The sequence below is a fragment of the Rhipicephalus microplus genome, chromosome 2, assembly GCF_043290135.1.
Source record: "Rhipicephalus microplus isolate Deutch F79 chromosome 2, USDA_Rmic, whole genome shotgun sequence".
NCBI lineage: Eukaryota > Metazoa > Arthropoda > Arachnida > Ixodida > Ixodidae > Rhipicephalus > Rhipicephalus microplus.
This window is the reverse complement of record NC_134701.1, coordinates 143972336-143999117: the sequence shown is the minus strand read 5'-3', so window position 1 is coordinate 143999117 and position 26782 is coordinate 143972336. Positions and strand designations below refer to the sequence as shown.

The 26782-nt window shown below is 43.7% G+C and overlaps 1 protein-coding gene and 1 long non-coding RNA gene across 2 annotated transcripts in view; one reads left to right on the top strand and one right to left on the bottom strand.

Moving 5' to 3' along the window:
* The window catches only part of LOC142796401 (uncharacterized), a 41544-nt gene extending 19469 nt beyond the window's left edge, over positions 1-22075 (top strand). Inside the window, exons 3-5 of the mRNA XM_075886896.1 lie at positions 9797-9919; positions 13633-13749; positions 21874-22075. Coding sequence (XP_075743011.1) covers positions 9797-9919; positions 13633-13749; positions 21874-21980 — 347 coding nt within the window. The 3' untranslated portion in view covers positions 21981-22075. The remainder of the gene's footprint in view (positions 1-9796; positions 9920-13632; positions 13750-21873) is intronic.
* On the bottom strand, positions 16228-26776 carry LOC142796402 (uncharacterized). Its single transcript, XR_012893816.1, has 2 exons — positions 26588-26776; positions 16228-16820 (listed from the first exon to the last, which is right to left on the bottom strand). It is a non-coding gene; the product is annotated as an uncharacterized LOC142796402 (long non-coding RNA).
* Between the last annotated feature and the right edge of the window lie 6 nt (positions 26777-26782).

Below are 26782 nucleotides of genomic sequence, written 5' to 3'. Positions count from 1 at the left end.
GCGTTCATCCATGCATCCGCCCTGCGTCCCTTCATGCGTCCATCCATGCATCCGTCTGTGTGTCCGTTCATCCATCCATTCAACACTCAAAATACCACCATCTCGCATTTTTTCATCATATAATCCCCATATTAAAGCACCGCCATCCAGCGGACATTCCAAGGATTAAATGATAGGTGGCACACGCACACTTTCTTACGGCTTGCGCTTCGGCTCTACTTTCCACCTTTAACCACCTCGAGTTCATGGTATATACTAGTTCACTGTATTCATGGCGTTGTGGTCCAACGCTGGCTAAACCTTTCTAAAACCGAGAATGTTACGCCCAGCGAGTATAACGTAGCAACCTTTTACTGTCAGATAGTGCTCGATGTACATGCGAATGGCTGCTAATGGGAAATGAGAGACAGGAGAATTCGGCTTTTACTTTTTTACGGCTCGCGCTTGGTATCTACTTCCCCCCTTAAACAACCTCGGGTTCATTCATGGTATATACTAGTTCGTTGTATTCATGGCGCTGCGGCTCAACGCTCGCCAAACCTTTCTAAAACTAAGGAGGTTACACCCAGCGAGTATAACGTGGTAACCCTTTCTAGTCAGATAATGCTCAATGTACAGGCCAATGGCTGCTGATGGGGATCGCAGCGTGCGCATTTACTGAAAACGTAATGCTCCTGTCTCTCATTCCCCATTAGCAGCTATTAGCATGTACATTGAAAACTTTTTTTTTATTGTTCAACAACGCACAGAAGAAATCTCTCACCGGCACCACCTTGCAGGTCATAATGTTATACATGTTACATACTACAATGGCTACGATGGACGAAGAGGTGCCGCTTTACAGAGATTCGCCCCTAAAAAATTGAGAACAACTTTCAGGGTTTTCTTTCACATACTTAAGCAGAGATCTTGCATACAATCTACGTACTGTTGAGTTGGTGCAGCCGATGTGTTGGAAAAACTATGGCTTACAGTCAATTGAAAACCAAATTGTTTTACTGTGTAACAAGATACCTGGAATAGTAGAATGCGCTAGGGAGACGAAAAACAGTACAAAATTTAAGAATCAAATTATGAATATAATAATCCAGACCCTCTCATAGGTTGCATGTGCTGACGATTGGTAATGTATCATATATATCTGTTGTAATCGTTGTTTATCATGATTGCTTACCATATACACACATATTGTATGTATTTCAATATATGTTAATAATGCTGATAACGTCTTTGTATTTATCGCTAAGGAACCGCTTTGTTTGAATCTTTAACCAATATTTTCTGCACTTGTTGTTATGATCATTGTTTTTTTATAATTTATATGTCTAATCTTGATTTTTCTATGTATTGTTTTGCTCTACTTGCGCGAGCTGCCTCACGAAGAGTGGGCCTAGTCAGGAGACGCTCTCTCCTTTTGCCTCCTTCATGGCCATTTTTGTAAAGAATGCCCAAATAAAATAAAAAATATATTGGTTGAGCCGCTGCGTATGCCAATCTGGCTTTCCTGGCAAACCAACACGGAACTTCGGAGTGGTCGCCACTTTCATTTTCCTGCAATGGCTCGACAGGAAAACCCACAAGAGCGACAGCAACCGCAGCAGCAGCAGCAGCAGCAGCTGCTGCCTCTTCTGATTCTCCTGCTTCAACGAGACCCCGCACACTTCTCGGGCACAGGCAACGACAAGTTGAATGTCGAAGATTGGGTCACATTGTACGAACTTGTAAGCGAGAACTATAGGTAAGACCTCACGTTGATGCTGGCCAACGTTGTATTTTAATTGCGGGATACGGCACTGACCTGGTATGAGACGCATGAGTCGGAGTTGACCAGCTGGGATGTTTGCAAACTGAAGCTTGTCGAGTTGTTCGAAAGGCCGTTTGGGCGACAGCAGCCCGCGAGAAAAGACCTGGAATGTCGCGTGCAGACATCGACGTAATCATATGTATATTATATACAGCACGTAGTGAGCCTCTGTTGACAAGTGGACGAGAACATGAGTAAAACTGACAAAATCGCCCACATAATAAAGGGAATTGCTGACGACGCCTTTAATTTGTGGATTGTTAAAAATTGTGCCACTGTCGACGCGGTGGTGAAGGAATGTCAGTGCTTCTAGCACGCCAAGAACCGTTGCATAACCCGCCAGTATGCGCGTCTGCCTAATACTGTAGCCACTTCTTCCTGCGAAGACTGCCCCAAGTTTACGCAAGGTACATCATCCGAAAATGTAACCGGGATCATTCGCTGCGAACTTGAAGCAATGGCTCCTGCAGGCATCGCTTCCGACGGCCCTCAAGATAACGCTGCTGTAGCCCGTGATGCTCAAAGTCACTTTGCGCCACCGAGTTCCTGCATCTTCCACCGCAAGCCGCAACTTACGTGCAGCTCATGTGTGATCCGCCTGTGCGCGATGATGATGTGTCGTTTCACCTATTACCGACGCTGTGCTAAAGCATTCTATTGCTGTCCCGCACACCGTGGTGAGAGTACGCCACAACCAGACCTATTTGTCTCTTTCCAACTTTGATTTCTTCGTGCACGTGCTGCCTGCTGGTATTAAACTAGGCGTCGTGTCGTAATTGCAAGAGTGTGATATCTTTGAACCCCGCACCTGAGCAACCTACTCCACACATCAACTTGCTCACTGTGCCCAACCTTTCAAGCATTGACATTGCCGAAATGATAGCGCCAGATCTTTTATTCTCCAAAGCACAAGACCTCCATTGTATCTTGACATCCTATGCGGACAAATTCGATCTTGACAACCACCCTTTAGGCCAGACATCAGTTGTGACACATCACATCAACACCGGTGAAGCCAACCCAATACATTGCTGGCCTCACCGTGTCTCTACTGCCAAACGCTTTGTCACCCAGAAACACGTCGAGAAAATGCTCGCCAAAGGCGTCGTCGAATACTTATCAAGCCCGTGAACATCCACAGTCGTGCTTGTCAAGAAGAAGGACAACATATGGCGGTTTTGCGTCGACTATAGACATCTCAACAAGGTCACCAAAAAGGACTTTTACCCCTTACCAAGAATAGATGACACCCATGACTGCCTTCATGACGCAAAGTTTTTCTCGTTTATTGACCTTCGATCTGGTTATTGGTAGATCACTGTTGACTCACAGGACTGATAAAAACAGAATTTGTTAGCTGCGATGGGTTATATCAATTTAAAGTAATGTCGCTTAGGCTTTGCAATGCACCGGCCACCTTTGAGCGCATAATGAATTCACCTCCGCACGGCTTCAAATGGTCTACTTGCTTGTGCTACTTAGATGATATTTTTTTTTCACCGACGTTTGCGAGTCATCTGGAGTGACTGTCCAGTATTTTCCAAGTATTCCGCAACGCTGGTCTCTAGCTGAACTCCTCCAAATGCCGTTTTGGCCATCGCGAAATAACTGTACTTGGTCACCTCGTCAACGCATCTGGGCTACAGCCCTATCCTGACAAAATTCGCGCAGTGACTCAATTTCCCGTACCCCGTTCTTCTAAGGATGTCCGGAGCTTCCTTAGTTTGAGCTCCTATTTCCGCCGATTCTTCCGGAATTTTGATGATAATGCGCGGTTTCTCACCGAGCTTCATAAAAAAGACGGCCGATTGACTTGGAGTTTGCCCCAAAGTATTGCATTTTTGGCACTCATTGCAGCCCTCATGACTACGCCAATATTAGCCCATTTCAATAAGACCGCACCGACAGAAGTTCGCACTGACGCAGTGGCCACGGAATTGTTGCTGTTTTAGCTCAGGGTCAGCATGAACGTGACTGTGTCATCGCCTACGCCAGCCGCCTTTTGTCCCCTGCCGAGAACAACTATTCCATCACCGGAAGAGAGTGTCTTCATCTTGTTTGGGCTGTCGCTAAATTTCACCCCTACTTGTTCGGCCGCACTTTTACTGTTGTAACTTATCATCATGTGTTCAGCTGGATTTCGTCGTTCAAGGATACCCTGGGACGTCTCAGTCGTTGATCTCTCCGCCTCCAAGAACACACATTCTCATTCGTGTATAAATCTGGTCACCTTCATGAGGACGCTGACTGCCTGTCATGGTATCCAGACGCCCCAGAGAGAGCTTCTGAGGCTTGCGTCTTATCAATATCAGACTTTTTTGCTATCGCTTCTGAGAAACACCGCGACCCGGATATACTTTCCATCATAAAAAGCCTGAATACCACTACTCCACCCACTTCTCTGAACTTGTATTTCCTTCATAAAGGGGTTCTCTACCGCCAAAACACGCACCCTGATGGTACTGACTGCCTTCTCGTCGTGCCTTCCCGTTTGCGTGTAGATGTTCTCCGACAGCTTCTCGAGGAACCTGCCACTGGTCACCTGTGAGTCACCCTAACTTATGATCGCGTCTGGCGCCATTTTTCCGTCCACGCCTATATAGATCTGTGGAAAAGTATGTCGCCAGCTGCGACCTTTGTCAACGTCGAAAACGACCAACATCACTTCCAGCTGCCTCATTCACTCCATTGAGATCCCTGTTAAACCATTCTACCGCGTAGAATTTGACATTCTTGGGCCATTTCCATTTTCTACATCCAGAAACAAATGGGTTGCTGTGGCGACCGACTACGTGACACGTTATGCGATCACCCGCACTCTTCCAACAAGCTGCGCTACCGATGTCGTTGATTTGCTACTGCACGACATCATTTTTTATCGCGGTGCACCTCGACAGCTCGTTACTGATCAATGCCGATACTTTTTATTTCGCGTCGTCCAGGATATTGTACGTTCCTGTTCCACGAACCACGAGTTCACAACGGCATACCATCCACAAACTAATGAACTTACAAAGTATCTGAATCGCACTATCACCGATATGCTGTCGATGTATTTTTTTGCAGACCACCGCGACTGGGACGCAACGTTACCCTACGTCACCTTTGCTTATTAATCCTCCAGACATAACACCGTAGGTTATTCTCATTTCTACCTTCTTTATGAACGTGGACCTTCTCTGCCTCTTGATACACTCCTTCCTGCTGTTTCAAGCTCCCCTGTCACATACGTCCGCGATGCCATAGACCGAGCCGACGCAGCACGACAGATTACCCGAGAACCACTCATACTTTCTCAAGCCTCTCAGAGAAATAGGTACGATGGTCACTACCATGAAGTTTCGTATGTACCCGGTTTTCTAGTACTCTTGTGGACCCCGTGTAGTCACATCAGCCTCTCAGGAAAGCTCTTATATCGCTATGATGGACCATACAAAGTCATACGCAAGGTTACTAAGCTCACCTACGAACTACAGCGAGTGGTCGATGAAGAGCACTCAAGGCCTCTGCCATCTACTGTAGTGCACGTCGTAAGACTGAAGCCTTATGTGTCACCCAACACTCCGCTTGCGTGACACAAGCACCGGGTCGGCGGTTGAACGACGCAGGGTAGTGCCACAAAGCAATTGTGGGATTGGGACATAAAGCGGTGGAGAATCTCTGCCTGGAAGAGAAGACTACGAAGTGGGTAGAGACTGGCCCCAGTTCCACAACTAAATTATTACCTTAACAAAGCTCGGCTCAAGGTGTCACTGCTATGCATTTGGTGCAACGAAATTAAAACAATTGAACATTTCTTTTTATTCTGTCATCGTTATTCTTATCAGATAAAAAGATTTCTAGTATTCCCATTACAAAAGCTAGGAATACAAGTAAACCTACCAGTAACTTGATCATTTGGCGGAACTTCATTTGGTTACTGCCACAAGAATTTAAGCTCCACTGTGTTTGATTACATCAACGCAACTAAAACATTACCGTGCTAGTGAACCCCTACCTTTTCAGATCTTTATTTTATAATTTGTAGTTATGTCTATCAAAAACAAGAGATGGTTTGATCGCTTGCTCAGCAAACATTTTTGTTTTTTGGTAGTATTATTTTTAAACTACTTTTTCAGATTGTCTTCATTTTCATAGAAGTTGCATTTAAGTATCCTGCCGCCCGGTTCTTGACCCATCCCCCTCTGTGGGTAAGCGCCATCCATCAGAGGTCATGAGCATCAACCCGGCAGTGTGCCAGACTTTGTTGTCGCGTGTGAACGTCACAGATATCAGCAAATAGACGTTTCCTTGTAAGATTATGTTCAGTGTATTTTCCAGCTCATAAAAAGTATTCGCAATAAATTACGAGCCACTTCTCAAGTGTATTACAGAAGAATACATCCAGAATGAAAAATTACATATGGAAGAAGACACAATGCAGATAACAATATTCATTTTCTGACCTTTTATTACCCGGTGCCGCAATTCGCGACATACCAAAAGTGCCGACCAAGCAAGTAATGAAAGCCATCCTGCCTTCAGGGCCAGCTGTAATGTATTCGCAGAGAACGAACCTTTCAGCACAACGCATCTAGCGCCATCTTGTTTATGGTATTGCAATATAGAACCAGATGTTCTAGAGCTAAGGACAGAGTGCACGAAGTAGGTGCAACAGCTCTCACTTCTTCATTTTCATAGTCTGATTTAGTAAAGCTTAATCCTGTATAAATGTTTCTTTGCGTGCGCAGATCCAAGATATCGCACACGAGATGCTAAGTTGCTCTGAAGGAAGTCTTTTCTTGCACGATCCTCGCTACTGTAGTCAGGCAGGAAGGGGTGAGGGCCGCGGTACGACAAGTTCGTATCTTCGGTATTGATATATGGTGGCCGCCCACTCAATTAATGGGAAATTCGGGCTTCGCATCCACTTGACACCCGAAGATAGAACCTACAATACCTGTGTTCGTGATAGCGAAGACCACAACCTTGATCCTTACCCCGATGCACAAACACGAGTGCTTTTGTCAAACAGTGAGGATGCAGACGAAAATGTGGTAGATAAAACAAGTACCAGTATAAAAGACGTAGCTTGGAAAAAAAAGCACGCTCTAAAGAGTGGGAAATTGCGCACCACAAAGCTGATCCTCCTTAATGTGACACTGTCAGGGGTCCATTCAATCTAGCAACGGCCTTCATGGGTCGCATTTTTAAGAATAGCAATCTTTTTGTGACACAGAAAAATGCAAACACAGGACTGGCTCTGCTTCGTGACGGGCCAGATCAATTCATCGGCCCCGTGTCGTTCATGTCACTCTTTCTACACTTGAAGTAGGTTGACTGTACAAGGTGGTAGAGTGTAGGCTCTGACACGGTCGCCGACAACATATGACGTGGTCTATGTGCAAGCAATCCTGTCAACTGGCTTCTAAGCAACTGATAAGAACTCGTCAGCCGGTAATTTATTTTCAATGCTTGGCTTTGAACCCATCTCTGTATTGAGCCACAAACGTTTGTTGTGGCATGACTAAAAGTTCATAATAAGTTGCGTTTTGGACAATTTATCTGTTGAATAAGACTACGGTGGATTTTTAAAGGTTAAAATTGAAAAGCATCTGTTTTTCGTTGGTGGTACCATAATTCAGATAATAAATTGTTTAGAAACATTTGCCAATGTGTTTGAGTGATTTGAAGAATATACGGGGTTGAACGTCTCAAAAGCACCATATGATTACGAGACATGCCGCAGGGGAGAGCTTAGAAAATTTCGATCATCATGGTACTTAAACGTGTACCCACATCTGAGCACACAGGCCTACAGCATTTCCGCCTACATCGAAAATGCGGTCGCCGTAGAGAAATTTGATCCCTTGGTTTGTGAGTGAGCAGTCGCGTACCTTAGCCACTAGACCACTCCGCCGAGACATTTGCAAAAGTGAGAAAGGATATTTTACAGAAGACATCTCACAGACCAAACTATTTGAAGGAGTATTGACACAAAGTTTCGAAGGTTACGGAATGAGTAAGATAAATTTATATAGAGGTATACTTAACATCTATTAAAATTAAAAGGAAAATATAGCTCTTACAGAATTAAAAACTACTTTAAAGTGCATGACGGCGGACCAATCGAGACGTTTTCGGTGGCCGTAGCTCCACATTCCTAACTTACGGTCACCTCGTGAAATGCCCCACGTGCCTAACGGGAAATGCATGCACGCATTGCATTCAGCCTTCGTCTGACAGTCATCATCATCATCATAAACCTGACTACATCCACTGCAAGACAAAAGCTTCTCCCATGTTCCGCCAGTTAAACCAGTCCTGTGCCTGCTGCCGCCAATGTATACCCGCAAACTTTTTAATCTCATCTGCCCACTTCACCTTCTGTCTCCCCCTAACTCGCTTGCCTTCTCTGGAAATCCAGTTAGTTACCTTTACTGACCAGCGGTTATTCTGTCTGTGAGCTACATGCCGAGCCCATGTCCACTTTTTCTTCTTGATTTTAACTATGATATCCTTAACCCCCGTTTGTTTCCTTATCCACTCTGCTCTCTTCTTCTCTCGTAAGGTTACACCTACCATTTTTTTCATTTCTCGCTGCATCGTCCTCAATTCAGGCTCAACCATCTTTGTAAGTCTCCAGGTTTCTGCTCCCTGGCTAAGTATCTGCAAGATAAATCTGTTATATACTTTCCTCTTAAGGAATAGTGGCAATCTACCTGTAATATTTTGAGAGTGCTTGCGAAATGTGATCCACCCTATTATTATTCTTGTAGTTACTTCAATCTCTTGATTCGGCTCCGCGGTTATTACCTGCCCTAAGTAGACATCGTCTTTTACAATTTGAAGTGCACTATTACCTATCTCAGAGCGCTGCTCTCTTTCGAGGTCGTTGTACATTAGTTTTGTTTTCTACAGATTATCTTTAAAACCCACCTTTCTGCTCTCCTTGTTTAGTTTTGTAATCATGAGTTGCAATTCGTCCCCTAAGTTACTCAGCAATGCAATGTCATCGGCGAAGCGCAGGTTACTAAGGTACTCTCTATTAACTCTTATTCCTAACTGTTCTATTCTAGGCTTCTGAAAACATCCTGTAAGCACGCAGTAAATAGCATTGGGGAGATTGTGTCCTTCTGCCTTAGATCCTTCTTGATTGGTATTCTATTGCTTTCTTTATGAAGCACTGTGGTAGCAGTTGATCCCCTGTAGATTTCTTCCAGAATGTTTACATATACTTCATCTACGCCCTGATTCCGCAGTGTCTCCATGACGGCTGATATTTCTACTGACTCAAACGCCTTCTTGTACTCTATGAAGGCTATGTATAGTGGTTGGTTATATTCTGAGCACTTACTTCTCTATTACCTGATTGATAGTATGAAAGTGTTCGATTGTTGAGTAGCCTGTTCAAAATGCTGCTTGTTCCTTTGGTTGATTGAATTCTAATGTTTTATTTACTCTGTTAGCAATTACCTTTGTGAATAGCTTGTATACTACAGAGAGCGAGCTGATCGGCCTGTAATTCTTCAAGCCCTTGTGGTGGTCTAACAGTGGTGGTCAATTATTCTAACATGCTGCGAGTAGGCGACCTTAGGTCAACTTTCGCGTCCGGTCATTGACGCTTTTTGGGCTGTCCCACCGATTTCTCCGATTTCGCTCTTACCATAAAGCCACCAAGAGCATTCATCTTTATGAAAAGTTCTTTATTCACTTACCATGGTTTTTAGGGGTCAGCAAAGAGAAGAATCATCAAACGTTATTATGGTTGCATTCAGGGTGAACAGTGATGTAGCTATCATGAATGGAAACACATACACATAACACGAAGGGAAATGAGAGGGAACACACAAAACACGAAAGGAAATGTGTTATGTCAATGTAGAGTAAAATTTAGGCTACTATGTTTCACTTTAGTGTTTTACTGGTTCCTATATTGGAGGAATCAATCGTGTTTCGAATGCAGCCCTACTCCTGAGTTCACAGTGAAAGCAGTTTTTTAACATTTTGCAGCATTCACGGTGCCTTTCCTCTGTCATCTTGCTAAAAACGATTGCGTGTTAAAAAAGAAGTGCCCCGAGAGTAGGCGGTCCTGGATTTTCGGTTGTGGAAGTGGAAATGTCTGTTGCAAACCTGGTAAGAAGGCTTTTTTTCAATTGCTTTTTTTTAGTCTGGTATTAGCAAAGTACTTATATTCCATATATTTGACTAAACATTATTCAAGTGTGTTGTTTGAGTCAATGAATCCAATTGGCGCATCACAAATGTTGGCTCAAGCGAAAAATGCAAACGTCGACCTAGGGGTGAGCGAGCGTCTTATATAATTTTCTAAATGCATGAAAACTTCGTGCACGTCGTGCCTTAAGTTACATACTAAATACTTTTCCAATGGAGGCGTCTTCAGTGTTCACCTAAACACAAAAACGAAGGCGTGTTTCTTCAACTATGAATCAGCTGGGAGGTGCTTCATAGAGATCGCATGAAAAGCTTATTCAGAAGTTGTTGTTTTTTTGCATATTACTTGGCACGTTTCAGTGAATGCGAAGAATGTTTTTGTGAAACAAGAATTATTTGAACCTTTTTTTTGCATTTGCTAAAAAAGAAAATTCTAAACATACCTTTTGGTACTCTTATTTGTAATAATATAAGAAGAGAATAAAGGACATCAGTTGGGAAGAACACTTAGCAAAAACAAAGGCGAGAATAAGCACACGGCACTCGTACATATGTTATTTTACAAAAAACGCTTGGGATGTGTGCTCTAGCGAAATACTTGACCCTTGTAACGAGCCTTATCATATCTCTGTGAAGGCTATCTCGCCAAGCTTCATAGTGTGGTAACGACTAAGTGTTCAGTGAGGATTGTCAGGAGCCTCCTTCCATATGCTGAAAGTACCCACGTTTTTCTTAGATTAGGCATTTAGGTGTCTATGGTATAGAAACTGTACTGTACTTTCTGGTTGGGCGAGGCAATGTATTGCCCTGTAGAGCTACAAGTTGTATGTCTTGCTCTCTGGATATTAACCTGCGTGCAAAGGTGTTGTTTGCAAAGAAATCCATGCTAGCATGTGTGCGCTGAATTGAAATTTTGTGCATGATATGTTGTAAGACTCGAGCATGTATCTCAAGGCAGAAGGATGGTGATTTCACTCACAAAAATTTTGTAGTGAGTTGGCACCCACGTTATCACTACTGTACGTCACGGGGACATGCTTCCATATAATCAAATACTGAACCAGTTGCATCAATGTCTTGCGGAAAGTACAGAGGACAAAAAGACGTTCAGTGCTAGTGAATGTTACAGAAAAGACTTACACCTACGACAGCGTATGCGCAAGCGCCGCCAAATATAATAAGAAGTGTTGTGAGCATTTTCAAGTGAATGAAAGCTTTTTTAAGCATCAAGCTAGTGATATTAGCAGCTTGATGCTTCAAGCAATGTTTCGCCACAACACGCACCTAAAGACTAGGTGATCGGGCTACATGTATACCGTTTGACAAAAGTTAGGAAGATGCGAATAAAGCATGTTGTAGACCTTGCCTTCATAGCATCTTTCACGCCCACACTTGTGTGTCTTCGAGTGTGGGCAAACGAACAAAACAGTGTGTGATCAGAAACAAAAATATTTTCTCCCCTGCACCACATAAATGGTCTAAATATTTTCACTTAGTTGCAGTAGAGCTTCGACTTGCCCAAAAGGCCAGTTTTCTAATTACACCCAATGAGAGCACTTGACTTCGCCGAAGTCTTAAAACGACAGGACGCAGCGCCCTGATCATTGTTGGCAGTGCAGTCACACCATATTTTTAGGAAGTACAGGTGTCATGTCGAGCAAAAGGTAGGCCTGAAAGAGAAACTTTTGATGTGGGCCAAATTAAGTGAAGCGTACACGTGAATCAGTGCACCATCAGTGCATTCGATGACAAAGGAACTAAATTTCATTTTGAGCAGTTGAATAAATTAGCCGAATAAATGCATTCACTCTAAGGTATCTTTCTGCTTCATTCATACGCGAATTCCCTGTGGTATGGCAATACGCTGAGTGACCTTTTCAGAGATATTCTGTTTATGACTGTGCTTGGCATAATATTTTGGGATAAAAACGTTTTTTGTCATAAATTGCCGGGGCTAGTCAGCGTCTTTCCTATCCTGTGTACTTTCTTACCAACCGCTTCTGTGCTCTCGTGCAAAAGGCATGATAAAAGCTTTTAGATGATCTATCTGAACACCTTACAATCAATTGCCTCATTATCCATGCTGGGAGAAGCGCTTCGAGAGTCAGTGGGGAAGACTTTAATAATAAGATCTCCGGTTTTGCATCCCGAAACTACGATAGGCTCATGAGAGACGCCGTAGTGAAGGGCTCCAGAAGCTTTGACCACCTGGTGTTTTAATTAACATACAGCAGTGGCCACGTCTGTGTAGAGCACTCGAGCAGCCGGTTATTGCTCTGCGAGCCGAAACCTTGAAGCAGGTTCGGGCTCTGAAGTGGTGTATCAGGAGCACGCACGGCCCAGTTACCAGGCTGACGATGTCAGAGCCTGATACTGGCCCAAGGTTTTACCCCGCAAAGCAAAAACTGGCTTCTCGAGCTTCTACACAGATGTGGCCACGGCTGTACACTGACATCGCACAGTACATGGCCCTTTACCGTATCGCTTTCATTGAGCACGCAATCCTCGGGTTAGCAGCCTATAGCGCCTCAGCCATTGATCCACCAAAGTGGATGTGCTGCTGCCATGGAGCTTCCTGAGGTTAACTAGAGGAGACCCTGTCGCTACAATGAATCAGCGACCGTGGGGATGCGGGTATGACATGAATTTGCCTAGCCTTCGTGCTTGCGGTCGGCAAATTGCAATTGTGGCTTCGTTTATTATTGAGTTTTGGTTTTGTTTTGTATTAAAGAACAAACCGTTTTGAAGTTTGTGAGCTGATTGGAAATGTTGATCCTAAATAGTGAAGGGGGTGAAGCTTAACTGTCAAACATTTTCCGATTGTTGTTTCGTGACAAAGCAGTTCGAAGTCACGCGAAGCCACAAGGAGCATAAATTACGAAGAATAGGCAAATTAGTGTTCTACCCGTAATTCCCATGCCCGCTGAAGTACCAAGCATTTCAGCTCCCACAGACACTAGCGCGAGAGTTCCCTCTGTAGTGTATATTTGAGAAACTGTACGGCTGCAATGACCTTTAGCCAGGAGAACATGATACAAACCTCATGTAGAACTAATGCATTCATCGTCGTTGCGGTAGGACTTGTCTCTTGTACTATCAGTTGTAGTTGCAATATTTGCTCATTACGTAATGTATTTTTTAGTAAGCACTGGTTCTTATATATTTTGGTTTCGAAGATATCACCTTAGCGCTTTCACAGAAGGATGAGCATAGATGCACACAACGTTGATTGTACACAGCTAAAATGTAGACACAAAGCTACCATATATCTTAGGTGAAAATGCAAGCATTGACTCTCCAACAACTTGAAGATCGATTTATAGCCGATAAATAATCATTATTTGGGTTAAACTGTCAAAATCATCGCTAGAATAAGAGAGACCTTATTATTATGTCTCCGCTAATTTTGACGCGTCGGTTTTTCTAACAGCCTTATAAGTTGAAGTATACGGGCCTCAACACTTAGGCATCCTTTAAATTTCTAGTTGCTTAGTAACTGACTACCCTTGATAAAAGGAGGAATGCGGCACAAGTGCAACACAAAACTGCTGATTCGGCGGAGAGCATGGCTTATTTGTAAACGAACTCTCCGCAACTGCTTGGTATATAGTGTCATATACCAGGCAAGGATGACCCCACTTGATGCTTCTGTTTTAAACATGAAATACTTTCAGAACCCGTCACGGAAGACCCACAGTCAACCTTGAGTGATGACTCGACGGAATCCTCCGAGGAACTTGACAGTCGTGCAGAAGTACTTGAAAGATCTCCAAGACAAAACAAAATGAGCGGTAAGCTATTTGTGGAAGCCATATGCATAAAACACGTAGTTACTCAGTCTATACATGAACACAATGACTGTAGGCCTTTTTTCACCGCTTCCTTGGAAAGCCATTGAGCCTACAATCGTTCTGATGCGGCGTGCAGATGACATCTATTTAGCGCCACCTGCAAACTGTTTGTTCCGCTCTCTTTGAAGTTTTTGAAAGGTAAGAGTTTAAGGAGAAAAGTTCTTTTTTATATACATACGGTGACAGTCTTACACATTGGGCAAAGAACTATAAAAAATGTAGCTGCCTAACCGCTCTGTTCAAATGGTTAACCAACGTTCACACCCGTGTTTTTTTTTCATTCTACACGGAAACGAATAGTTGTATGCTACAAATAATTTTCTACATATATGCTGTTTCCTTTTTTGTAAAACTGGTACAGAGGCTTTTTGTCAGGTATTGCTATATCTTTAGCTTCTGTACCTTTCTTGGTGTGATAAAAAAATTAAGATTCAGAATCTGAAACCTGAAGCATTTGAACCTGGCGTTTAGTAGGATGTTGAACCTGACGTGGCATTGAAGCCTTTCGCAATCATTGGTTGCGTGTCCGTGCTTCTTATGAAGTTAGACACACATTTGGCTTGGATTTACCACAGTTATTATATCGCATGCCCCACACTGTGCCTAGCATTGTCACGATTGTCGAGGAATGTAATGAGCGGTTGAATACGCTTCGCAATTCGTTCACCGCAGTGATTGTTCTCGATTCACAAGCAGTCACACACATTGCAGCTGAAGTTAACGTACCCCTGGAGAAACTCCTGACGAAAGCAGGCGTTTGTCCCGACGAACGCGCTCCCGCAATCACGTTGACGCCGCAACGCCACTTGTTAGGCGTAGGCACTGCTGAAAAAACCGAATACCTGGGGAGTGTTTCTGCTACACTACAATAATCAAACTTTCCTCGCGTTATCACCACGGTACAAGTAGTTGGTGGTTGCGCATGGCGCACGCGTTATTAGACAGTTAGAGTTTACCGTTGGCGTGATTACAGAGGTACGTTCGTGGCGGGCAGCGTCCTATAGTTTAGCGGGATAGCGTTTACGTGAATTACGTTCCCCAGCTGGGATGGTGGTGCGACCTATCGGATGATCAATATGTTGAAGACCGGTGAAAAGGAGAATAAACGAGAATGCTTGCCCCTGTCACCGCGTGAGACATTATTACAAGTTTATTTTAGTAATAATAAAAGTAGACTAATATAAAGTACGCACCAAACACGAGAACTTTTATGTTGCCAATTTGCTTTTATCGAATCTTGTAGTTAGGCCTACACACGTTTGAAATGGGAAGCTATCTCGAAAACTACGCAGTCTTATTAGTAATAATCGGTTGCCGAAGCTAACTAAAGGCAAGCACAGCCACTTTAAACAGTCGTTTGCTACGAACAATGTGAATCTTTCAACAACTACGCCAAAATCACTTCGAAGAGGGCGTGGGAGAGTGCTGCCATATTTTACGTACTCTACGTACACCTGCGCTACCATTCACGGGACAATAAATCTGAAAAATAGTGCGTGTATATGGTAAGCAGTACGGGTGACGTTCCTATCTGCGCACGCGCACTTCGATCCCGCTATCACGGTATGCCCGGTATCCCGGTAAGCCCGGCATACTATAACTGTCTATTAGTGTGGCATGCCACGAAGAGCAGGAAAGAGACCAGCGCAGAGTTTTCAAAAAGTAAACGCGAGCAGGTCAGATGACGACTATTGTTGTGTAGCAGTATACTACTCCCCAAACACTCCAATATTTTCTTAAAATGTGCAGACATTTTTAACGTAGGCTCCACCATAGTGCATAGTGGGCGCCACTGTCCCCTGTCTGGCAACTCTCCGGAGCGTGCGAGGCAAGGAGGTTTTTCAGCTATCTAGCCGACATTTCTCCGCGTTTCTATGAAAGGTATTTGTATGGTTGCAGTTGCAGTCGTTTACTCTTTAGGGGAGAATTGCCTTAAGCCGTCGGCCTGTACATATATGTCTCTCTTGGTATGTGACCGCCTAATTCTACGACTCACTCAGCAGACGGACGGACGAACGGACGGACAGACACACAGACAGGCACAAACATACAGACTAACGCGTGGATAGACGGATGAATGGACAGACAGGCAGACAGACGAAGGACCGAATGGACAGACAGACAGACAGACAGACAGACAGACAGACAGACAGACAGACAGACAGGCAGGCAGGCAGGCAGGCAGGCAGGCAGGCAGGCGGGCAGGCAAAGAGACAGACAGACAGACAGACAGACAGATAGACAGATGAACGAACAGATGGGCGAAAAGACTGACGAACGGACGATTCAGAGTTACCGATAAAACCCTTGGAAACTTCACCCCACTGAGATATGCTGTAATCTTTTTTTGTTTTTCATTTTGGCGTGCTGAGTTTCATCTTAAATAATGCAATGTAGGTAGGAAATGAGTCTCTGAGATGTCTTGAAACGTTTTTATTTGTGCGGATTCAAATATGATAGTATGCGAATCAGTGAACGTGTTGCAAGTGGTCGGTGTCGTATGTTTTCGGCCCACTTTCTGTCTGAAAAACGTTAAATATTTCAACCTCTCGTAGCAGTGAAAGGAAGTCTCGGCACCCTTAGAAGATACAATTAATTCTTTCCCTTGACTGTAGTATTTAAGTCTGTTTTCGCACTCGCAGTTTGTTTAGGCTGTCGCAGTGACTACCACCTGTACAGCCTCTTTCATTCTTAAGGGAAATCTTGAAGAGCGTGGCATCGTGATGGGGACAGCGCTGCAACCACGCGCCATCAGCAGCATGCGCATGCGCAGACAATTCAGAAGTGTAGCACCAATCGGTATTTTTCTTTTACATCGTGGTGCCGAAACCCCCTCGTGCGGACACGTCTCCTTCATCGCACGACTCAAGGGGACCTTCTACTCGACCGCTTCGTTTTGCGGGCGGTGGGTTGTTTCTGATCGGCGTAGACCGGACTAGACTCCAACACCAGATCCGATAGATTGCCTCAACACCAAGCACTCCACTCAACGAGCCTAGAACACCAAGCACCTGCAAGAAGCAAGGTCACTGTTAAGTGACCCTACCACGGACAAGCCCAAGCTCACAGGTATTCATGACCGTTTTTCAGCGAGCAACAACGAGCTCTCGAAGAACAATTATGCGCTCGAGGAGCACGTAGTGGACGAGGAGCTCGAAGCTGAGTATTTCGCGGTAGCAGAGTATAACTACAAAGCTATAAGCATCCTCGCTGAGATTCGCTGCAAGATAGATGGTTTGCGACATGGAGACAGTACAGCAGCGGCTGCTCCTCAAAACGCAAACCCATCACCTTCTGACGTGCCGACCGCATTTTGCCCAAGGCTGCCGAACCTTGGCATGCTAACATCTAGAGGTGATATACATGTATGGATGGCTTTTTAGGAGCAATTTGAGAAAACTGTCCACTTGAACAATGCTTTGCCAACCACGACGAAGTTCTTATATCTACGCCATTATCTTGTGGGTGAAGCGGCAGCGGCGATATCTGGTTTTCCGACTTCCAAAGCCTGTTATGCAGACGCCATCGAGTTATTGGAGGAACGCTTCGGCGATCGAAAACGGATCGAGCAACATCAATCATTCAATAAATCAATCAATCAATGAATCTCCTTTGCTCTTTCAAAACGCCGTGGTCCTGTGTGCTCTCACGAATATTTCTTCACTGCGTGTGCACCACAGTACACTCGGACGAGGAAGACACTATACTATTAGCACGCAATGTGCATTGTCTAGATTTACTTTCAATAAAGCAAGCAATAAACAGTAAGAGTCATACTTCTGTAGTGATTTAACACAATAAAACAATAAGAAACAAATTCATAAATACTTTGGGTTATGACAAAGCCTGAATATCCCTCTTAGTGACGTCATTTTATTACCACAATGCTAGCCAGAAGTCTTCCATAAGTACTGGAGATTTTACAGCATAGTTCAATAATTCTTGAGTCGCTCTTTTTTTGGTATACGGGACATGATAAAGAAAGCAAACAATGCAGTACTGGTCTTTTCAGAGAAGAAAAAAATGGTAATACGGTAGGCGAGAACCTGTTTGATGCAGTTCAATTTTTATCTTGTCATGCCACACAGCCATCGTCAATAAATGAGGCATGCTGCGGAGGAACATATCGCTGACACCATGCATTCACTACCGTCAAGAGTGAGCGCTATCACCGCTGCCGCTGAGGACATAAACTTAGAGGAGTCACGAGTGCTTTTTTGCGACAAAGGCTAGTCCTTTCTGTTGTGAAGAAATATCGTCGAGAAGGAGCATGTTCAGGTGGTTGTGCTATCCTAAACCATTACTGAATTCATATCCATTTGTTTTGTTGTGATAAACTCTCTCAGCTGCTCACCAGTTCCCAGTGAGTGCCTTCTTTTATTTGAAGTCAAATGGAGACCACGCATAGTGCATGCTCATTAGGGTGTCTTCCTCATACAAGCCTACTACGGCGCACAGGACAAAGAAACATTTCTCAACGCACACAGTGCCACGATGTTTCGATAGAGCAAAGAAGGTATGCTGACAAATAATGTTTCTAGTGTTCCATCATCATCATCATCAGCCTGACTACGTCCGCTGCAGGACAAAGGCCTCTCCCATGTTCTGCCAGTTAACCCGGTCCTGTGCTTGCTGCTGCCAGTGTATAACCGCAAACTTCTTAATCTCATCTACCCACCTTAATCTCATCTGCCCCCTAACCCGCTTGCCTTCTCTGGGAATCCAGTTAGTTACCCTTAACGACCAGCGGTTATCCTGTCCACGCGTGACATGCCCGGCCCATGTCCATTTCCTCTTCTTGATTTCAGCTATGATATCCTTAACCCCCGTTTGTTCCCTAATCCACTCTGCTCTCTTCTTGTCTCTTAAGGTTACACCTACCATTTTTCATTCCATCGCTCACTGCGTCGTCCTCAATTTAAGCTGAACCCTCTTTGTAAGTCTCCAGGTTTCTGCTCCGTAGCTAAGTAACGGCAAAATACAGCTGTTATGTACCTTCCTCTTGAGGGATAGTGGTAATCTACCTGCCATATTTAGAGTGGTTGCCCAATTTGCTCCACCTCATTCTTATTCTTCTAGTTACTTCAATCTCGTGGTTCGGCTCCGCGATTATTACCTGCCCTAATTCTAGTGTCCCATTATCCCTAATATAGGAAGTTAGGGGCGCCGTTTAGTGCAGAGCAGTGTTCAACGTTGGGCAAGTTGGTATAGGAACATTAAAAAAACTGCTCAACTATAGGCGACACGAAAAAAGAAGGCACGCGCAAGTTTGTCATTCCTTGTTTGTTCGTATGTCATCTAGCGGTGCAGAGTTTTCTGACAATGAATAATGCGGTGTTGGCCCAGTTCCCGCATTACCATAATATCCGTGCGCTCGCTGGCAATGCGGCATGCACCTTGCCGTAGCAGATGACGCGGTTCAACTCTACACCCTTGAAGCGTCTGTGCACGCGTAAGCTGCTGCCGGCGTGCGATTGCAGTGCTAGTCGCATTGCGATGACAGGCTCTCCGAGATTTCCCTTAAGTATAATACAGCCTGTACATGCGATCGTGCATAAAAGCGCAGCTGTAATTTCATCGTGTTGACAGCATTTGTTTGTTAATCCCAAACTGTTGTCTATATTTTGCACAACATTTATTTGCACCTTGTTACTCGATCGTTTATGGTCCCCCGGGTGCTCGAAAATTGAAACTGTTATACAGGGAGGTGCTTGAACACAAGAAGCAATGCTGATATTTTCATGCCAGCACGCATCTTTTTTTTTCTAGTGTCGTGGAGTTTGAAAAGATTGCGGCAGTGTTGTAGTGAAGATAGTAAAGTGTTCCTTCTGCCGATTTGGCACCAAGCGCATCCGGGCTCGAGCCGATGATCGGCTGAAGAACCATTTTTTAATTTATTTTCCAAATAACATTGTGTACCAGTTGTAGGGTTTTTCCTAGCTCTTGGCCTTCGTTCTCAATGTTAAGTATTGAAATCGGCAATTATAGAAACAATAGACAACCGCAACAACGTGGTTTCTTTTGTTTTGTTTTGAGATGAGCATTAAATATGTTGTGCATATACTTGCGCGACTTGTCAGACGCAGTTCTTGACCACGCGAAAATTGCCTGGTTTAGGTAACTATTGCAAATATGAAGTGACAGAACTCTTTTTTATTTCACTATTTGGCTTTGTTATCCCACATCGTGCATTGTTCATCCCACCATCTTACGGAAGTTGTAGATTCACGACAACAATTCTGTCATGTACTGTTCAAGTAAAATTCTGTAAATGTTCGGGGTTCACAAGGCTGCTGCGCAGCGCTGCTTAAGAGCGTCATGGTGGTTACCGTGCTGCGAAGCTAGGGGTTTATCGTCCGTGTTGAGCCGAGCTACGAGGTTAATTGTTCGGACCGGCTCTACCATGGTAAATAATATAAAATGAAGCGAACACAAAACAGGCGTTTACTCGAGAGGGGCCTGGATTTATTTTATTTTAATGACCTGCGATAAATGACCATTAACTCTTGTTCGTCAGTGTGACCTTACTCGATTGAAATTTGGCCGACTGGAACACTGAGTATTCTGTGTATAATGCGACACTTGCCGATATAGAAGTGGTCACGTATTACAAACGATGTATGTAACATAAAGCATCCACAAACGCTGCGCATTTGTTGATACGTGCGGCATAATTATTCACACGGCAGTTTCCTTTTTTATGTAGTTTTGGGAACCACTAAAACAGCATAGTGGCCTCCCGTGGACGTTTCACTGGCTGACATTGCAATGAAACAGAACAAAACCTTCAGTTAAAACTAAAACATACTAAACTTGTTTGAAAGCCACTCATTCAAGCGTTATCCTGTACACTCCACACCATCGTCACGCTCCAGAAAGGAGTAAAGCGCTGATTGCCCGTCCGGTTCTCCTCGCCCAATTGAATGGTCTGTAGGCAAAACAAAATTAGGTGCCTTCTTTTATTCCTAAATAAACATGCATTCATTATTTAGCGTGACGTTGTTGCAAGAGCCTAACATCGCCAACTGACTTGGTAGTGTGGTTTCCAGGTTCCGCCCGCCATCAGCGTTTATGGCGCGTTCACACTTGGCCTTGATGAGAGCGAAACCGGTGAAACTTTCCGGAAACTGGCTCGTTTCGCCGCTCAAGCGGCCGGAAAACCACGCCATGTGGCCAGCGCGCAAGAATCGCTCCGAGACCAAATTTCCCGCAACGCGAAACCAGATCCGGTTTTCGCTCGACAGCCCTGGCTGTGGTAGATCAAACCCTGTGACCTAACCAGCCGGCCGCAGATTTAACATGGTGGCACAGGCGTCGGTGGTGGCTCGCATCGACTTAAATCGCAAACTACCCATGCAGCACGGTGGAGCTTGATGGCATCAGCAAGGATGCGCTCATCGACAGCTTGATTTGGATTACGATCACCGAGAACTCTGGAAGTAAAAGGTGCAGCGGCAGCGACTCGGCACGCCAGAACATATGTCACTTTTGTGTACAACCGGTTGAAACCATGCCGTCGCTGCCGGTGCGTTTGCTCGTGTCGTTTCTGCTGGCGCGTATCTCCCGAAACAATGTTTGAAAAAGAGCGAGCTGTTTCTTTTGACTACATCATGTCAATAACTAGAATATGAGCTTCAGCTGTCAGACAGCAGGAAAAATGTTAATAATTGTCAAGGTAGCGACTGCAGCGGCGGCGGACGAATGTGAACATTATCGACGCAATCTTTGGGCATGGTGCAGGGAAAGAGAAAAAAAAATCACCCATGCCATTGCAGCAAAACAGCGTCTTGATGATTAGCGAAAGTCCAAGCTACCATTTTTTTAAAGCTCTTTGCAATTCACGATTTGTTGTGACCTAAATGTATTTCACGCCTAAGCAATAAGGTTCATTAATCGATAAGTCAATATCCGCATGAGGTCTGCACGCAGTACTTTCACGAAAGCTTGGTGTTTCAGATAGTTGGTAAGCACGCACATCATCTGCCCAGAATTTTGAGATGACATATCGTACAGCGTATTATTACTATTCAGGAAAACAAACTTTGTTTCTTTCTTATGTTGCAGATGATTGCGGAGCCAACGGAGGAGAGTGTAGTGGAAACTGCACCAACTCATTGGAGAACAAGCACTGGAAATGTGATGATGGGAAGAAGTGTTGTGTATATCTTTAATAGGCAATCTTCCACGTTTATGCTCACTTTGCCAGTCTTTTGCAATTAATACCTGATTTAACGCACATTACAAATAAACAAATCAGTGTTCACGATTTTCGCTTCTTTATTCTCGTGAGTGGCCAAAGCTAAATATCAAAGCCTAGTGCATAAGCATTAAAAATAATAGCGCTAGAAGGACTCCAGATTTCAACAACTAAAACAAAATACTCTATTTTCCACTAAAGAGAACAATAAGTAGCATGCGAAAGCAGCACGTGTGTCGATTTAATGTTCCGTTGATCACGGGCACCTTGCCTGATGTTAACGTGTCCTTGCAAGTAGAACACACCATGCATTAACAGTACTTTCTGTTGTTGTAACTCGCCCCAACCTCTTGTTGGAGCACAGCACGCGGGAGCACGCAAGTTCATCGCACATCCGCATAATCTCGTTCCCCGTTGCCATCACGCGATCCTTGAGAGTGTGTAGTGGGTAAGGGGGTAGGCCACCGCTCCTTACACTGCTACCTACGCAGTTCCAAACGCGCTATCACGTGCCAGCGCGTTCTGCCTAGTATATTATGGGTTTTTGCAAGTCGCGTCTGCAGAATCCCGTTCCCCAAAGTCAACACATCATTGCTTAGAGAGTGTACGGAGTAGACTTGCATTTATATTTGAACGAAACCAACTAGCCCGCATAACCTCGTAAGGGGGAGAGACCACAGTGCCTTAACAAGCCCCTTACACTGGCCGGAACCCACAAGCGCATGAGCACGTTATAGAAGTACTTGGGCCAGCTGTTGCACAAGCGTAGTATGTGTGGTTACGCACACCAGATCTAACTCCGCCGTAAGCTGCTTCGCATCTAAGAGATACAATAGTGATAAGGTGGTGCCATATTTTCATCCAAGCTGTTTCTTGTGCGCAGTTGCATTGTGTTGTCGAGTTGTTGTTTTTTTCATACATTACTCAATATATCCAGCCTCTTGATACAATAATTTAAAAAACGTGTTTGCCTTAGTTTTTGCAAAGTGGTCCATACCCATCAATTTTGCCTTTTAAAGTGTTCTTGCATTTTAAGCCGAATGCGTTCTTGCTTTTCACTTCAAATGTGTGACGGTTCTTGCGCCATTAGTGAAAGCAAGGCGGCTATCCGGAACTTAGTCAGAGACATAATTTAACCGGAAGCAAACCACACACTACACAGCACATCCCGGTCTCCTCGCTGCCAAGTTGATTCACTCTGTGCTCGAGGCTAGTCGAGCCTTGCCGGAAACGAAGGCACTCGTGATATTGCCCAAAAAATTGTCTACCGGGCCCGTCACCTGTCCTAAGAGCAGATATTCTTCCGACGAGTCCACGAGGGCGCAAACGAGGAAGACGAGACCCGGTGCGGTCAGGCAAAATACAAAATTGTTAGGTATGGTGAAATTCTGATATATAACCATGTAGGCCAAGATGGAATTACATTGTGAAAAACAAGCACTGCAAGTTGGGAGGAGATTCTTTTCCTTTGGCAACACCCTTGTTCAGAGTAATTTTTACTCCCGACTAACAGAGCAAAGTTTCACTTCAGCTGGCCAGAGAAATTGCGCGGCACAGACGGGGTACTTTTTATTTACCAGCATGTCACTGCGGCTGGCCAGAGGGACTGCGAGACACCTATAGAGCATTTTTTTGTGGATTTTCGTCTCCAGCTATCCGAAGTTTTCGCCTGGCATACCCGGAGTATTGTATCATGGTCGTTACTTCGTTACATCGTGCCACGCCTTCGTTAAGCTACGGTGTTCTTAATTTGAATGAAAATACTGCAGAGTAAATGTGTATTTTGCTACGGAGCTGTAGCAGATAAAACTCAAGGGAACACTTGATCTAACATTGTTTTATTTATAATAGGCTGCGGTTACTAGTTGAAGGCCAAACAAATGGGAAAAGATGACAAGAACATATGCACAAAAAGCCACCGAAAAATAAAGCACATGAAGACTGGGGAGATGAATTCAATAGTACTCATGTTTTAAGCGCAGCCTGTTGAAGTGAAGCCCAGAATGCTGCAAAAGAATTGAGGACGAAGGAAGAAAGCGCGGCTGCCGGAAAGAACTGCTCTCCATCCCCGAATGGCCACCCATGAGATTGCAAATTGAGCAAAGATTCACCTGATTGCTTCCTGCACAATTTAGCGAAATAATAATAATGATATATGAGAACAGCATATCATGTGAAAGGCACGAAGACTAAGACCTCAGAAGCATCAAACACTCGTTAAATCTTATAGTCTGCATGTATATGAGTCTACGCACACATACACCTAAACAAACAAAGAACAGTACTAGTGCTCAATATCAAGTGGCTGATCCCATGTACTTCGGAGTCACAGAGCTGCTCCATGATTTTAACACACCTCCATGAAGTGAATAGAGTTCCAAACGGCTGAACCTTATTTCTATGTTTCTAAATCAATAGCTGTACTTTTGATAAAACACGTAAAGGCTTCTTTTTTCACTTAAACGTGCAAGTTTTTGTACTATCGAAGACAGTACCAGGAATACCGCTACTGAATATTGGCTAAATTTAGAAAATAGTATTTCGTAATATTAGTCGCATTTCAGTACGGGCTGATAGTCTTACTTCGAGCATATTTATCTCTAAAACGCGCTCAGAAGTAAAAGACCAAAAAGGTAAGCAGAAAAATTGAAATGTAATAACGAGGTGTCGAAGCTGGCGACAGCAATAATGACACGAGACTTCAAAAACTAAATTTTTGCACACATGGACGCCATACGCACTTGATGAGGTAGGAATGGGAGGAGTCATATATAAGGTCAAATGGCTTTTTGAGATGGCTCTGCATGAATTTCTGGCTAATTGTGCCGTATATTGATGCAATATAATTTGATAATGGTGCCTGCGACAGTCTTAGGCACCATAGCGAAGCGATTAAGGGTACTTTCTTTTTAAAGGTCACTATATGATTTTTCGAGTAACGTATTATGTGACACACGATAATATATAGGCCAACAGCTGAGCTTACTTGCCTATAGATTAAAGATTGATGCATAAATATTGAAGTCTTCTACAGTGTATTACTGGTTACGGCACTCAGCTACGGACCCGATGGTCACGGATTTGATCGTGACTCTGGTGGTCTCATTTCAGTGGAAACGAAATGCTGGAGACTTGTGCACTATGCAGTGCCACCGCACGTTAAACAACACCAGATGTAAATTTCTCAGGTTCTCTTCTATAGTGTTCCTGATAGTGATAGCGTCGTTTTGGGATGCCACGCAGTAGGTATTTTAATTATAATATGTTCAAAGAGTGAGGAAAAGATGGCATTTGTTGAGATAGCTTATTAATTTTCATAGTTGCATTTATTCACTTACCTATCTATAGTTCTTCTCAACCATTTCAATATTATTATATTTTGGTAATACAAATTGCCTCTAAGTCATTCTTCACAAGTCCGACCGGGTGCTGACAATATTTAAAAAAAACACGCATCTCCTTGTGACCAATAGCAGCTGCAAATGACAGAGGTCTGCTAAGGGGCCATAGCGGTTATTTTGTAATGATTCAACATTTTTTTCTAATTTATGTGAATACTTCAAATGAGTGATAGATAGATAGTAACATTTTTTTCTGGTCCAGAATAATTTTACTCTATTTTATAGCGGCAAGAATGCGAGTCGCCCCACCTTGAGACATGGAGGCTAAGCCTCGCCGCCACATCTTGGGCCGTCTGGACAGCCCTGAGTTTGTCGAACCAGTTCTGGCTCTTGAGAAAAGAATGAAGTTCTTTTTGCGTCAGTCAGCGATCAGCTCTCGAATTTTACTAGCCACGCTACCACTTAATATTTAGCTGATACACTGCAATGATTCAACTTTCAGGAGAATTTCATACAACGATTCCACCTCAGATATTCAACAAATTCTATTAATTCTCCCCCCCCTTTCTTTTCTTTTTTTTTTGATTTTCGCCAAATTAATTTCACAGTCAAAACACAGTAATCATATTCCCCTAATCTAGAAAATCTATAGGTATTGACTTGCATTAACCACCGGCTTCTTGGCCAATCCCCCTTAGTGGGTGAGAGCTACAAAAGAAAGGAACAAGCAAGCAAGCAAACCGTGGTCCACGTGTTCCTACTCAATGGCAAGAAAAGTTTCTCAATATTAAAAAATACGATTAGTAACATTGTATTTTTGAACCGAGCATCGTAACATGGCGCTTTATTTTTACAGCCTTACCGGTCTAACTAAAACCATTTCGTTGCACATTGCATCCTGGTCGCAATGCTAAAAGGAACCAGTTTGTGTGATATTGAAAATAAGAGACCGACGACAAAGAAATTTCCATGAAATGTGTCGGCACCGCTCAGCTATGATGCGAAAATTTATAGGGTGTTTCTTCCATATAAATGCGTACACTTTCATGGTGTTTTTGTAAATATTATTTATTGTTGAGCCAATTTAAAGTTGCCAATCACCTTCCTAATAATGATGTTGTGTATTTATGCAGTTTAAACTAAGTAGTATAAGCAATAGAGCTTACAACTCTCTATAGTAGAATACATAGTGCTCTAAAACCTTAACGAATTTGTCTAAACACACAATAAAAGCGCTCACATCTTAATCTTCGGCATAAGGTCGCATTATACGAATGTATGCCAGCCAATATGCTGAAGGCCTTGATCAACATAGACTGAAAGTAGTGCTTCAAGATCGCAAGCAGCATATGGAAATAGTCGGTTCAAAAACAATGAGCTATTGTTCGTTTTCGGCAGGTGTTTTTATAGAGAACTAGTGGCCACAAGATGAAAG